The sequence below is a fragment of the Pristiophorus japonicus genome, chromosome 1, assembly GCF_044704955.1.
Source record: "Pristiophorus japonicus isolate sPriJap1 chromosome 1, sPriJap1.hap1, whole genome shotgun sequence".
Classification (NCBI taxonomy): domain Eukaryota; kingdom Metazoa; phylum Chordata; class Chondrichthyes; family Pristiophoridae; genus Pristiophorus; species Pristiophorus japonicus.
In genome coordinates this window covers 531,874,523-531,889,464 of record NC_091977.1, presented here as the reverse complement: position 1 = coordinate 531,889,464, position 14,942 = coordinate 531,874,523, and the positions used below count along the sequence as shown (strand labels likewise).

At 44.6% G+C, this 14,942-nt stretch overlaps 1 protein-coding gene across 1 annotated transcript in view; it reads right to left on the bottom strand.

Moving 5' to 3' along the window:
- stk3 (serine/threonine kinase 3 (STE20 homolog, yeast)) overlaps positions 1 to 14,942 on the bottom strand; it is a 598,462-nt gene that overhangs the window by 404,606 nt on the left and 178,914 nt on the right. Inside the window, exon 6 of the mRNA XM_070877027.1 lies at positions 11,620 to 11,787. Coding sequence (XP_070733128.1) covers positions 11,620 to 11,787 — 168 coding nt within the window. The remainder of the gene's footprint in view (positions 1 to 11,619; positions 11,788 to 14,942) is intronic.

Genomic DNA, 14,942 nt, shown 5'->3' with positions numbered 1-14,942 from the left:
GCAACTTGAATTTTTTTTCTAACCACGGTATTAGCTTGACAAATATTGGAAGATGATGTGTAGCAAATATCACTTTTCAAATAGTGGATTGTAAAAGCACTTTTTGGCACACTGAGACTTCATACCTAAGGATCTATACATACCTTCATACAAGTTTAATCGTAACCAATTATAATTGAATGATTTTCTTCTTGCGATATTAGGCAACATGAAGGCACATGCGTATCCAGCACACAACACTCACTTATTACATTATTCACAGCATTTTACATATGCCCAACTATAGCATCCTATTGTATTGCTACTTTCGCCATTGATCCAGGATAAAGCACTACAAAAGTGCAATTTTTAAAGTGTTGCCAGATGTGTGACATATCCATTTACGGACACGAACACGATCAAAATCACTTCTTAGCTGCTATTTGGTTAATGCATTCTGGACATAGTTTTCCAATTTAATCAAGTGTAATTACTTTGAATTAATTGCAACTTCTAATTTCTAATCTGTATTTTTGTAACCGTTTCCAAGCCTTAACAATACAAAAAGTTGAATCCAGGCATTCTACTTGTTAGTTCTACTAATCATTTGATTTCGGACAAAATTCATTTAAAAAAAAAAATAGTTTTTACCTTATAAGTATTTATCAGTTTATCCTCTTGCCACATGGATTCTAATTAATACTGCAGGGTCAACATAGCAAATGAGTGTACGTCACATTCACTAGTGTTAATCTTTTTATATGATCTCCTCAATGGTCAGTCTAATCACTTGACACCCTGCCCCTCAAAGAACTCCTAGGCTGAGATTTTGCTCACCTCGGCGGATCCGGTGCTGCCTGTGGCGATGGTGGGTCGCAGCCTTGCTGCTGGCTCCAGTCCGCTGTATAGAATGAAGTTACCTTAATGGGCTTGTTCAGCATGCCCCATGCGATTCCCAGCCCAATTAAATGGAGCGAGTCTGATGATGTCATTTGATGACGTGTCTTGAGCCGGTTTCCTTAAAGGGACCATAGCCACCTTAATTATGACGTTTATGCTGTCAATGCTGTACAGCATTGAAGTGCTACAAACACTAATTGAATTGGCTGGCGAACAGAAAGCAGAGAGTCGGGATAAATGGGTCCTTTTCGGGTTGGAAATCGGTGGTTAGTGGTGTGCCACAGGGATCGGTGCTGGGACCACAACTGTTTACAATATACATAGATGACCTGGAAGAGGGGACAGAGTGTAGTGTAACAAAATTTGCAGATGACACAAAGATTAGTGGGAAAGCGGGTTGTGTAGAGGACACAGAAAGGCTGCAAAGAGATTTGGATAGGTTAAACGAATGGGCTAAGGTTTGGCAGATGGAATACCATGTCGGAAAGTGTGAGGTCATTCACCTTGGGGAAAAAAAAAACAGTAAAAGGGAATATTATTTGAATGGGGAGAAATTACAACATGCTGTGGTGCAGAGGGACCTGGGGGTCCTTGTGCATGAATCCCAAAAAGTTCATTTGCAGGTGCAGCAGGTAATCAGGAAGGCGAATGGAATGTTGGCCTTCATTGCGAGAGGGATGGAGTACAAAAGCAGGGTGGTCCTTCTGCAACTGTATAGGGTATTGGTGAGGCTGCACCTGGAGTACTGCGTGCAGTTTTGATCACTTTACTTAAGGAAGGATATACTAGCTTTGGAGGGGATACAGAGACGATTCACGAGGCTGATTCTGGAGATGAGGGGGTTACCTTATGATGATCGATTGAGTCTTTACTCGTTGGAGTTCAGAAGGATGAGGGGGGATCTTATAGAAACATTTAAAATAATGAAAGGGATAGACAAGATAGAGGCAGAGAGGTTGTTTCCACTGGTCGGGGAGACTAGAACTAGGGGGCACAACCTCAAAATACGGGGGAGCCAATTTAAAACCGAGTTGAGAAGGAATTTCTTCTCCCAGAGGGTTGTGAATCTGTGGAATTCTCTGCCCAAGGAAGCAGTTGAGCTTAGCTTATTGAATGTATTCAAGTCACAGATAGATAGATTTTTAACCAATAAGGGAATTAAGGGTTACGGGGAGCGGGCGGGTAAGTGGAGCTGAGTCCACGGCCAGATCAGCCATGATCTTGTTGAATGGCTAATTCTTATGTTCAATCACTGCACAGAGGTGCAGGGCTGCACCCAGGCTCTCCCATGACTCCCTCCATATGCTTATGGAGGGAATCAGAGCACGCAGGGAGGTTCTCTTTCCTTACGATGGGTGGAAAAGACCTCCCCAAGAGACCAACGCTGCCGGGCTGCACATTGCACAGGAGGACCCGGGTGCAGTGCCGCAAACCTTTCAATGATTTCATTAGATCAGGAAATGCAAGTAAAAATCCATACTTACCTTCATCCTCTTGTGCCTCTCATCACATCCCCATCTCTCTGCCCTCCCGACCCTACTCCTGCACATCCTTACTCACAACAACTTACCTTGCACCTCCACCCATTCCTCTCTCTATCCACATTATCACATCCCCATCTCACAAACAACACACAAGGGTAGGCACTTGGGTGTTTTATGCAATATTCATGTAAAGTTTCTGTTAATGTGTCAAACATTGAAATCTTTATTTTCAACACTTTGCGTTCGTGACCAGATTTGTATGCACCATCAGTAAAAGAGGTAAGTTTTAAGGAGCGTCTTAAAGGAGGAGAGGTAGAGAGCTGGAGAGGTTAGGGAAGGAATTTCAGAACTTCGGGCACAGACAGCTGAAAGCACGGCCGGCAATGGTGGAACGGTGATGGTGGATGCTCAAAAGTTCAGAATTGGAGGAGTGCAGATATCTCGGAGGGTTGTAGGGCTGGAGGTGGTTACAGAGATAGAGAGGGGCGAGGCCATGGAGGGATTTGAAAGAAACAATGAGAATTTTAAAATTGAGGCTTTACTTAACCGGGAGCCAATGTGGGTCAGCGAGCACAGGAGTGATGGGTGACTGGGACTTGGTGCGAGTTAGGACACAGGCAGCAGAGTTTTGGATGACCTCAACTTTACGGAGGCCAGTGTAGATTTGAGGATAAACATTTAATTCTACATTTTTACTTGATTATCTTTTGGCATTGAGGAATATTTATGCAGAGTATTCTCCTCATGGAGTTTATATAGATGGGATTGAGTCCACGGTAGTCTATGTTACACATAGTTTGCGCATGGTCCCAATGGCCTTTTATCTGTGCTTCCCTTATGTTGTGGAAGTGGGAACATGCTTCTAGCCTACAATGGAGATGATTCAGCTGGTGCCTCTTGGTACTTGCACTTGCGCTGCGTAATCATGTAACTAACATTGGTTTATTCACCACCTCCCTCCCGTCCACACACCCACTCCCCCCCTTGGCAAGAACCATATATTCCTCCGCAACAGTTGCATACATGGCAGCTTCAAAAGATTCGGAACAGGATAAATCGGTAAACTTTCAGGTGTCGCAGTAGGAAATTCAGGCATGTGATTGGGCAAAGGACATGCCATCGGCAACCAAAGGTCATTGCATGTTTGATATATATCTATGATGAGACTACCTGTCGGTCGGGGTCTTCAAATGAGCAGCGTGTGGCCTGACCCAGCATTCAGCACAGCAGCCCCGACCTGCAAGGACCATCAGTAGGTCGGGGCCTTCAAAGGCCTTCATGGTACAGCGCATGTTGGAGAGCGACTGGATTGGACATCACCAAGGTCCAGGTCGCTGATTGGAGCGTGGGCAGGTACAGCAGGTGCGGCGAAGTTGGGCGCAGGAGCGGCGAGTGATCGTGGAGCGACGTGATCAGGGCGCAGGAGAGTCGTGAGTTCGGGGCCCAGAAGAGGAGAAGGCCCATTGGCAGTACGGGCCAGCCCACACTGCAATATATGTGCGCACTAGGTCCATGTAGCAGATCCGGTCTCCAGTCATCTTGGTCAATCCTTGCCACTGGACCAAGACCTAGCTCTATTAAGCCCGTGTGGTGGCTGGTGTGCAACAGCCACCACACGTTAAAAAAATCCAACACAGGCATCTTCCACTCTTCAACATGTAGTTTGGGATCTGGAATATCAGGTCCTTCATTGAAACACCTGTGAACTCATCCCTTTTTGGTGTGGAACAAGTCACCCTCGACATGAGGGACCGCCGAAGGAGAAGACTATTCCTTTGCCTTCCTACTCTCCTGCCGCCATTCCAGGCTTGACTCACACTTGCATAAGCCCATAGGATCCCTGTATGGTTCTCTTGGCATTCTCTGAAGGGCCCAGCGAAAGATTTGTCAATACCTCCTTATGAGCAACAATCCCAACTGTCCCAATCTCTTCTCTTGCTGAATTTCCCACCCATCACATTCGCTGGAGGCTAATCTTGCCAACCAACATCCCTCCCACCACTGACCCTGTGGACCCGGCCATAATATCAGCTATCACCAGCCGTCTCCGCATCTCCCTCCAGAATGTTCGTTCACTCGCAAACAAGGCCGTTGCCATCCGTAACCTTATTACAGATGATGGCACCATCATGATGGCTTTGACGGAAACTTGACTCACAGTTGACTCTCCTACCCATAGTCACAGAAAACTCTCAACCTTGCCATCTCACATTGCAGCTCTATTCGCAGGATAGCTCAGATGAATACGTGGCTTGAGCAGTGGTGCAGCAGGGAGGGCTTCAAATTCCTGGGGCATTGGAACCGGTTCTGGGGGAGGTGGGACCAGTACAAACAGGACGGTCTGCACCTGGGCAGGACCGGAACCAATGTCCTAGTTTGCTAGTGCTGTTTGGGAGGAGTTAAACTAATATGGCAGGGAACCTGCCATATTAATATGGATGGGAACCGATGCAGGGAGACAGAGGGAAACAAAAGCAAAAGATGGAAAGGAGAAAAGTAAAATGGACGGCAGAGAAACCCAAGGCAAAAAACAAAAAGGGCCACTTTACAGCAAAATTCTAAAGGGTCAAAGTGTGTTAAAAAAACAAGCCTGAAGGCTCTGTGCCTCAATGCGAGAAGTATTCGGAATAAGGTGGACGAATTAACTGCGCAGATAGCAGTTAACGGATACGATGTGATTGGCATCACGGAGACATGGCTCCAGGGTGATCAAGGCTGGGAACTCAACATCCAAGGGTATTCAGCATTTAGGAAGGATAGACAGAAAGGAAAAGGAGGCGGGGTGGCGTTGCTGGTTAAAGAGGAAATTGATGCAATTGTAAGGAAGGACATTAGCCTGGATGATGTGGAATCGGTATGGGTGGAGCTACGGAATACCAAAGGACAGAAAACGCTAGTGGGAGTTGTGAGGTTGGGGACAGAATCAAACAAGAAATAAGGGATGTGTGCAATAGAGGTACAGCAGTAATCATGGGCGACTTTAATCTACATATTGATTGGGCTAACCTAACTGGTAGCAATGCGGTGGAGGAGGATTTCCTGGAGTGTATTTGGGATGGTTTTCTAGACTAATATGTCGAGGAACCAACTAGAGAGATGGCCATCCTAGACTGGGTGATGTGTAATGAGAAGGGACTAATTAGCAATCTTATTGTGCGAGGCCCCTTGGGGAAGAGTGACCATAATATGGTAGAATTCGTTATTAAGATGGAGAGTGACAAAGTTAATTCAGAAACTAGGGTCCTGTACTTAAGGAAAGGTAACTTTGACGGTATGAGGCGCGAATTGGCTAGATTAGACTGGCAAATGATATTTAAAGGGTTGACGGTGGATAGGCAATGGCAAACCTTTCAAGATCATATGGACGAACTTCAACAATTGTACATCCCTGTCTGGAGTAAAAATAAAACGGGGAAGGTGGCTCAACTATGGTTAACAAGGGAAATTAAGGATAGTGTTAAATCCAAGGAAGAGGCAAACAAATTAGCCAGAAAAAGCAGCAACCCGGAGGACTGGGAGAAATTTAGAATTCAGCAGAGGAGGACAAAGGGTTTAATTAAGAAGGGGAAAATAGAGTACGAGAGGAAGCTTGGCGGAAACATAAAAACTGACTGCAAAAGATTCTATAGATAAGTGAAGAGAAAAAGATTATTGAAGACAAACGTAGGTCCCTCGCAGTCGGATTCGGGTGAATTTATAATGAGGAACAAAGAAATGGCAGACCAATTGAACCAATACTTCGGTTCTGTCTTCACGAAGGAAGACACAAATAACCTTCCAGATGTACTAGGGGACCGAGGGTCTAGTGAGAAGGATGAACTGAAGGATATCCTTATTAGGCAGGAAATTGTGTTAGGGAAATTGATGGGATTGAAGGCTGATAAATCACCAGGGCCTGATAGTCTACATCCCAGAGTACTTAAGGAAGTGGCCCAAGAAATAGTGGATGCATTGGTGATAATTTTCCAGCAGTCTATCGGCTCTGGATCAGTTCCTATGGACTGGAGGGTTGCTAATGTAACACCACTTTTTAAAATAGGAGGGAGAGAGAAAACGGGTAATTATAGACCGGTTAGCCTGACATCAGTCGTGGGGAAAATGTTCAATTATTAAAGATGAAATAGCAGCGCATTTGGAAAGCAGTGATACGATTGGTCCAAGTCAACATGGATTTATGAAAGGGAAATCATGCTTGACAAATCTTCTGGAATTTTTTGAGGATGTAACTAGTAGAGTGGACAAGGGAGAACCAGTGGATGTGGTGTATTTGGACTTTCAAAAGGCTTTTGACAAGATCCCACACGAGATTGGTGTGCAAAATTAAAGCACATGCTATTGGGGGTAATATACTGACGTGGATAGAGAACTGGCTGGCAGACAGGAAGCAGAGAGTCGGGATAAACGGGTCCTTTTCCGAATGGCAGGCAGTAACTAGTGGAGTGCCGCAGGGCTCGGTGCTGGGACCCCAGCTCTTTACAACATATATTAATGATTTAGATAATGGAATTGAGTGTAATATCTCCAAGTTTGCAGATGACACTAAACTAGGTGGCAGTGTGAGCTGTGAGGAGGACGCTAAGAGGTTGCAGGGTGATTTGGACAAGTTAGGCAAATGAGCAAATACATGGCAGATGCAGTATAATGTGGATAAATGTGGGGTTGTCCACTTTGGTGGCAAAAACACGAAGGCAGAATATTATCTGAATGGCAGCAGATTAGGAAAAGGGGAGGTGCAGCGAGATCTGGGTGTCATGGTTCATCGGTCCTTGAAAGTTGGCATGCAGGTACAGCAGGCGGTGAAGAAGGCAAATGGTATGTTGGCCTTCAGAGCAAGGGGATTTGAGTATAGGAGCAGGGAAGTCTTACTGCAGTTGTACAGGGCCTTGGTGAGGCCCCAACTGGAATATTGTGTTCAGTTTTGGTCTCCTAATCTGAGGAAGGACGTTCTTGCTGTTGAGGGAGTGCAGCGAAGGTTCACCAGACTGATTCCAGGGATGGCTGGACTGACATATGAGGAGAGACTGGATCAACTGGGCCTTTATACACTGGGGTTTAGAAGGATGAGAGGGGATCTCATAGAAACATATAAAATTCTGACGGGACTGGATAGATTAGATGCTGGAAGAATGTTCCCGATGTTGGGGAAGTCCAGAACCAGGGGACACAGTCTTAGGATAAGGGGTAGGCCATTTAGGACTGAGCTGAGGAGAAACTTCTTCACTCAGAGAGTTGTTAACCTGTGGAATTCCCTGCTGCAGAGAGTTGTTGATGCCAGTTCATTGGATATATTCAAGAGGGAAATAGATATGGCCCTTACAGCTAAAGGGATCAAGGGGTATGGAGAGAAAGCAGAAAAGGGATACTGAAGGAATGATCAGCCATGATCTTATTGAATGGTGGTGCAGGCTCGAAGGGCCGAATGGCCTATTCCTGCACCTATTTTCTATGTTTCTATTCCCATCATCTCAACCACTGACAAGGCCTTCAATAATCACTTCCTTGTATCCCTTGCCAGTTTCATCCCCCTTTTAACCCCACTTTATTCTGCATCCGCCCCTGGAAACCTCTCCCGCAAGTCACTTACCATTGTGCTTTCAAACTCACAACTGTCTAGCCTTTGATCCTCCATTTGCCACAGTACTTCTCAGCTCTTCATTTGCTCAATCATTCCCTCAGCTAAACCTTTTTGTCCTTGCCCCAGTAAAATCCTTACTCTCTCCTACCCTGGTTTTTCCATCTGATATGGACCCCATCTTTGCTTCCTTAAATCCAAAGGGCTCAGACTTGAATGTGTATGGCTAATGTTTAGCCATTCATCACCAGTTCTAGCTGGATCACATCAAGTGGGCCCTGTTCTCATCTGCCAAGATTGAGACCATCGTTTCAGATGTTTTTGTCGCATCCCTCCCTTACCCTTGACTATCAAGCCAATGATCCCTCTTGCTGTAGCCCTACACTCGTATCATTCTTTAGTTTCTCTCATGTCATCTCCAAGCTCATCTTGTCCAGGAGACCCAACTCCTGCACTCTTCGCTCAATTCCCACTAAATTGCTGACATCCCAACCTCCCTTCCCGGCCCCCATGTTTGCTGACATTATAAATGGCTTCCCCTCCTTAGGTACTTTCGCCCTCCCTTATAAATAGGCAGTCATCACCCCCTCTTCAAAAAATTTACCCATGACTCCCTCTGTCCTTGCAGGCTCCCGCTCCATCTCCAACCTCTCCAAAGTCCTTGACTGGGTTGTCGCCTCCAAATCTGTACCCATTTATTACGCAATTCCAAGTCGCAATCTCTCAGAGTTTCCGCCCCTGCCACAGCACTGAAATGTCCCTAATCAAAGACACAAATGACATCCCGATGTGCCTGTAACCGTGGTGCATTATCCCTCCTCACCCTTCTCGCCCTCTCGGTAGCCTTTGGCTTGGTCAACTTTGCCATCCTCCTTCAACGCCTCTTCTCCGTTTTTCAGCTGAGTGTGATAGCCCTCACCTGGTTCCACTGTTAGCTATCCAGGCATAGCCAGATAATCTCCTTCAATGACATCTTTTCCTGTCCCCGCTCCATTAGCATCCACCAAGGATCTATTCTTGGTCCCCTCCTATTTCTCATTTAAATGCCCCCGCCCCCTTGGGGACATCATCCTAAGGCATAACATCAAGTTTCACACATACACTGATGACATCCAGCTCTACCACTCCACCATCTTTTTCAACCCCTCCATTGTCTGCATTGTCAACTTACTTGTCTGACATTCAGTCCTGGATCAGCTGCAATTTCCTCCACATTAAACATTGGGAAGAGCGAAGCCATTGGCTTCATCCCCACCACAAACTGCATTCCACTGCCAACGATTCCATTGCCCTCAACAGCCAATATCTCAGGCTGAACCGGACTGTTCAAAATCTCAGTGCCCTATTAGATGCTGAACTGAGCTTCCGACCCATATCTTCTCCACCACAAGGACTGCTTACTTCCACCTCCATAACATCTTCCATTTCTGCCCCTGCCTTAGCCCATCTACTGCTGAAACCTTGATTCATTCTTTTGTTACCTCCAGACTCGACTATTCCAATGCACACCAGGTCGGCCTCCCATCTTTCACCATTTATTAACTTGAACTGAATCAAAACTCTACTCATATCCCATAGAGGAACAAAGGGACCATGGAGTGCAGGTCCACAGATCCCTGAAGGTAGCAGGCCAGATAGATAAGGTGGTCGAGAAGGCATATGGAATACTTGCCTTTATTAGGCAAGGCATGGAATACAAAAGCAAGTACGTTATGCTTGAACTGTATAAAACATTGGTTAGGCCGCAGCTGAAGTACTGTGTGCAGCTCTGGTCACCACATTGCAGGAAAGATGTGATTGCACTGGAAAGGGTGCAGAGGAGATTCAAAGATCGTTGCCTGGACTGGAGAATTTTGGCTATGAGGAAAGATTGGAGATGCTAAATCTGTTTTTTTTGAACAGAGAAGGCTGAGGGGTGACCTAATTGAGGTGTATAAAATTATGAGGGGCCTGGATAGAGTGGATAGGAAAGACCTGTTTCCCTTGGCAGAGGGGTCAACAACCAGGGGACATAGATTTAAAATGTCTTCACCCAGAGGTTAGTGGTGGTCTGGAACTCACTGCAGAAACCCTCACCACATTTAAAAAATGTTTAGATGTTCACTTAAAGTACCATAACCTACAGGGTTACGGATCAAGAGCTGGAAAGTGGGATTAGGCTGGATAGCTCTTGGTCGGCCGGCGCGGACACGATGGGCCAAATGGCCTCCTTCCGTGCTGTAAATTTCTATGATTCTATGCAGATGTAGTTTTACAATCTAAAAAAATCGAGCTGTCTCGTTTTGCACATCCTAAAATGTAGAGAAATTGGGTAAAGCCATTGACAAGAATACTTCCTTTCCAATTTTGGAGTCAAACAAGAATCAACTCTTTCTCAGAGCTATCAATTATTATGAGGATTTCCCAATAAACAAGTCCAGAGTGTAAAATTCCCCTCAAGATCAGCACAGTTGCTATCAATGTACTATTTATTATAGACAAGACACAGAAAGAGAAAACATGTCAAGCCAAAAAGCACTGAAAGGGAGCAATACTGGGTGAAGGGGGGTTGTTCTAATGTTAAATTTTAGCCACATTTGAACAATGTAGGAAAAGCACTGCCTTGTATTGGATCCATGCATTCCATATCCAGCTCAAAAGAGAGAGCACTCAAGATGTCAGCATTTTGTACCTTCAATCTAATTAGCACAATATAAATATATTATTTTGATTTTTCGAATCTAATTGTAGACGAGCATGGATGGGCATGGTTCCACACCAAAATTTGCAACATGTTCAGAGCACAAGTGGAAGCATCAGCTTTCTCAAAAGCATTAAAAAAGACAAACAAGTTTATTATGTGTCCAGGAGGCACAACAATTTATCCAAGGGCTTGATAAATCTAATTTGACACATCACTAAAATTATACTCCAGAATATCAAGCCCGAAGTATGAGATGGCCTCTTATAGAAAGGGGCCTCGCACTGCTGCATTCCAGAGTCAGATGAAGACACAGCTGATCATCAAGCTGAAAAAAGCAATATAAGTAATACAAAGGACCACCATAGAATTTACAACACAGAAACAGACCATTCGGCCCCATAGGTCCATGCCGGCATTCATGCTCCACACGAGCCTCCCCCCACCATTCTTTATTTAACTGTATCAGCATATTCTTCTATTAATTTCTCCCTCGTTTCCGTATTTAGTAGCCCCAAGCCAAAAGTAGCAAAAATATACAAATTCCAGGTGTTAATCGAAACGAATACAATAACAGTATTATTTTCTCAAACACTGACGGTTGATTAACATTCAAACTTACTGATCACCTTAAAATCATTAATTTTTCAGTGTAGGTAATAATAGACCAACAAAATAAAGCATCCTTACCACTGCCTCCCATTATACCCTGAACTGGAGAAGAAAATGGAGGAAAAGTTTCAAATGGCTCATTTGCTAGATTAAGTGCAAACAACAACAGTAACAGTGTGATTTCCAATAGCGCTAGCCTCATTTCTAAAAGTAGATCTGGTATTTTATTGCAAACTACGTAAATTTCCCTCACAAAATGGTATTATATCTGGTTTCCATATTATGTTCCATTATTAAAACCACTCCTTCAAATAAATGTGCATTACAAAACGGATATTGCCTGTAATTACATTTAGAATTGCCACAATGACTCTTATTATGCTGCCACTTACCCTCATTGGATGGATGTCTGCATAGGGCGGTTTGCCTTCTGCCATTTCAATTGCTGTGATTCCCAAAGACCAGATGTCTGCAACACAATTGTAGCCAATTTCTTGGATCACTTCTGGCGCCATCCAAAAAGGCGTTCCTATCACAGTGTTGCGTTTTGCCATTGTGTCCTGCAAGTCACATCACAATTAGTTTTATTACTAATTGACAAAGTACTTCGGAATCTCATTGCATTTGTAAGCATCTTTCCTGTAATAGCTCCTGACTACTGTTTGTCAAATCTTATCTAATATGTAAAAGTAATTAAAACTAAAAGTACCGCACTAAAAAACGGGTGCCCCTCCGAGCTGGGCGCCCGTTTTTCGCGCCTAAAACGGCGGCGGAAAAAAAACGCGTGATTCTGGAGCGCTTTGCAGCTCGTCTGTTTGGCGCGGTGCCAAGGGGGGCGGAGCCTACACTCGCGCCAATTTTGTAAGTGGGAGGGGGCGGGTACCATTTAAATTAGTTTATTTCCTGCCGGCAACGCTGCGCGTGCGCGTTGGAGCGTTCGCGCGTGCGCAGTGTGAAGAAAACATTGGCACTCGGCCATTTTTGTAATTCTTTGTAGCTGTTTAATTTTTGAACATTTTTTTAATAAAAGCACATTGCCATCAGCACTGAGGCTTCTTGCAGCCTTCTCACTGTCTCCTTCCCCCCCCCGCGGGAACGAACGGGTGCCTCCTCCCCCCCCCCTTGGGAACGAACGGGCGCCTCCTCCTCCCCCCGCGGGAACGAACGGGCGCCTCCTCCTCCCCCCGCGGGAACGAACGGGCGCCTCCTCCTCCCCCCGCGGGAACGAACGGGCGCCTCCTCCCCCACCACCCCCCCCGCGGGAACGAACGGGCGCCTCCTCCCAACCCCGCGGGAACGAACGGGCGCATCCTCCTCCCCTCCCCCCCCCGTGGGAACGAACGGGCGCCTCCTCCCGCCCCCCCCCGCAGGAACGAATGGGTGCCTCAACTTGTGAGGCTGACTGCAGCATTCTCCGTGGCTGAAGCACTTTCACACAGGTAGAAAGATGGTTTATTTAATCTTTTCCTTGCTTATAAATGTTTATTCAGGTTGGATTTATTTGTATAATATTTGTAGAAGTATAAATAAGGATTTATTGTAGAATGTAATGACTTCCCTTCCCCCCCCCCCTCCCCCCCACCTCGTTCTGGACGCCTAATTTGTAACCTGCACCTGATTTTTTAATGTGTAGAACAGGTTTTTTCAGTTCTCCAAAAATCTTCACTTGCTCCATTCTAAGTTAGTTTGGAGTACGTTTTCACTGTGGAAACTTTGAAATCAGGCGCTAGTGGCCGGACACGCCCCCTTTTGAAGAAAAAAATTCTGTTCCAAAGTAGAACTGTTCTACCTGACTAGAACTGCAGAAAAAAAAATGTGGAGAATTGCGATTTCTAAGATAGTCCGTTCTCCACCAGTTGCTCCTAAAAATCAGGCGCAAATCATGTGGAAACTTGGGCCCTATAAGAGGTCACACAATAATGAAACTTGGCTTTCTCTTTTAAATGTACAGACAAAAAGAGCAAATAATTGCATCCAATGAGGGTTCCATCAGTTTTCTGCTGCAACTCTGGTGGGACACTGGCAGAACCCCTTGGGAGATGGTGGAAATGACCATTTCCATTGCTGCCCTGGGGCTTCAGCCAGTGTCCCGCCAGAGTTATGGGAAGATCGGTGGAATTTCAGCCCCATATGTTTCTTGTTCAGATGAGCCAATACAAATTATAGCTAATAGTGATCCAATTGCTGGGTCACTACAGAAAAAAACAAATAACTTGATTTTATTTCAGCACATATACCTCAGAACCCCCATCGCTTTGCCCACGGTGAGCTGGACGTGGTGCTATTTTGTAACACTAGTGACATTAATACCATGAATGGGAGAAAATCAGGGCCACTGATCGATAATGACTGAATAAATGAAGTTCAGATTTTATTAAATGCGGTTCAAGGATTTTTCAGTGAAAATTGTAAATGAGTGCCTTTTAGTTTTCATATATATTCCTCTATGTATTTAATTTTTATCCCTTACCAGTTTCTTTACTGGTGTCCTAGCCAATATTTATCCCTCAATCAACATAACAAAAAAACAGATTATCTGGTCATCATCATATTGCTGTTTGTGGGAGCTTGCTGTGCGCAAATTGACTGCCGCATTTCCTATACTTCAAAAAGAACTTCATTAGCGGTAAAGCGCTCCGAGACGTCCAGTGGTCGTGAAAGGCGCTGTATAAATCTAAGTCTTTCTTTCTTTAAAGTTGAGAGTATACCGCAAGATTGTATGCAAAATGTACCAGTGGAGTTAGACAACTTATTTAGTAGGAAAGGACAGGAGAGTGGGGTGTAGCACGATACTCTGCTTGAACTTAGGTGGGGATTCTGAAGTTTGGCAGCACAGTAGCGTCTTCGGGTTTTAAAAGTGTTCTTTTTTTAAAAGATTCTTGTTTCAGAACATGTGGACTTAAATCAACCCTCCAATTGTACACCAGAGTGTTCTAGTGCCTAATTTTGTTCACATTAGCATCTTTCAATTTCCCTTCTATTTCTCTCTGATAATAACAATGTGGTAAGAAAGAAATTTAGACTGGTACTGTATATTACTGCTCATTATGGCAGCTTCCTGAAACATGCGTTTTGAGCTCACATCTTTCTACTTCCCAGTTCAATTACCTTGCTTATTACATCTATCACAAAATTCAGAATGGATCTATCAAAAATAAACACAAAACACATAATAGGTATAACAGACGAGGTGGGATGCATATCCATAGGGACGTACCCAGGCATCACCAAATCTTGCACTTTAAGATGGATGGGGCCCACTGTGGAAATGACATGTGTGGATTCAGGAGACACGCCAGAGCTAATTATTCAGATTTCATACTTTCCTTAATGCATTTTCACTCTGTTTGTCCCATATTTTTCCTGTTTGTTGTAGAATCAAGTAAATACAAGGAAAAAGTATGTAGCCTGATAGAAAATATCAACCTACAGCTCTGGGAAAACTATTCAGCAGATCGTTTTATAACAGCAATGAACACATTTGGGAAATTTGTCTGACAGATGATGTAATTTTGACTGCTCCCATAGGACATGCAACTTTGGGCCGGTTCTGCAATGAGGAAACTCCTGCTTCTTTATTACTAATATGTACACGGACTCAGTGCAATCGTCATCACCTGCCTGCCGCCCCCATCCTTCAATAATCATCTGCTTCCAATTGTAATTCATACAAGGAATTAGCTTCATCTATAGGTACTCCTATAGGTGCACAGAG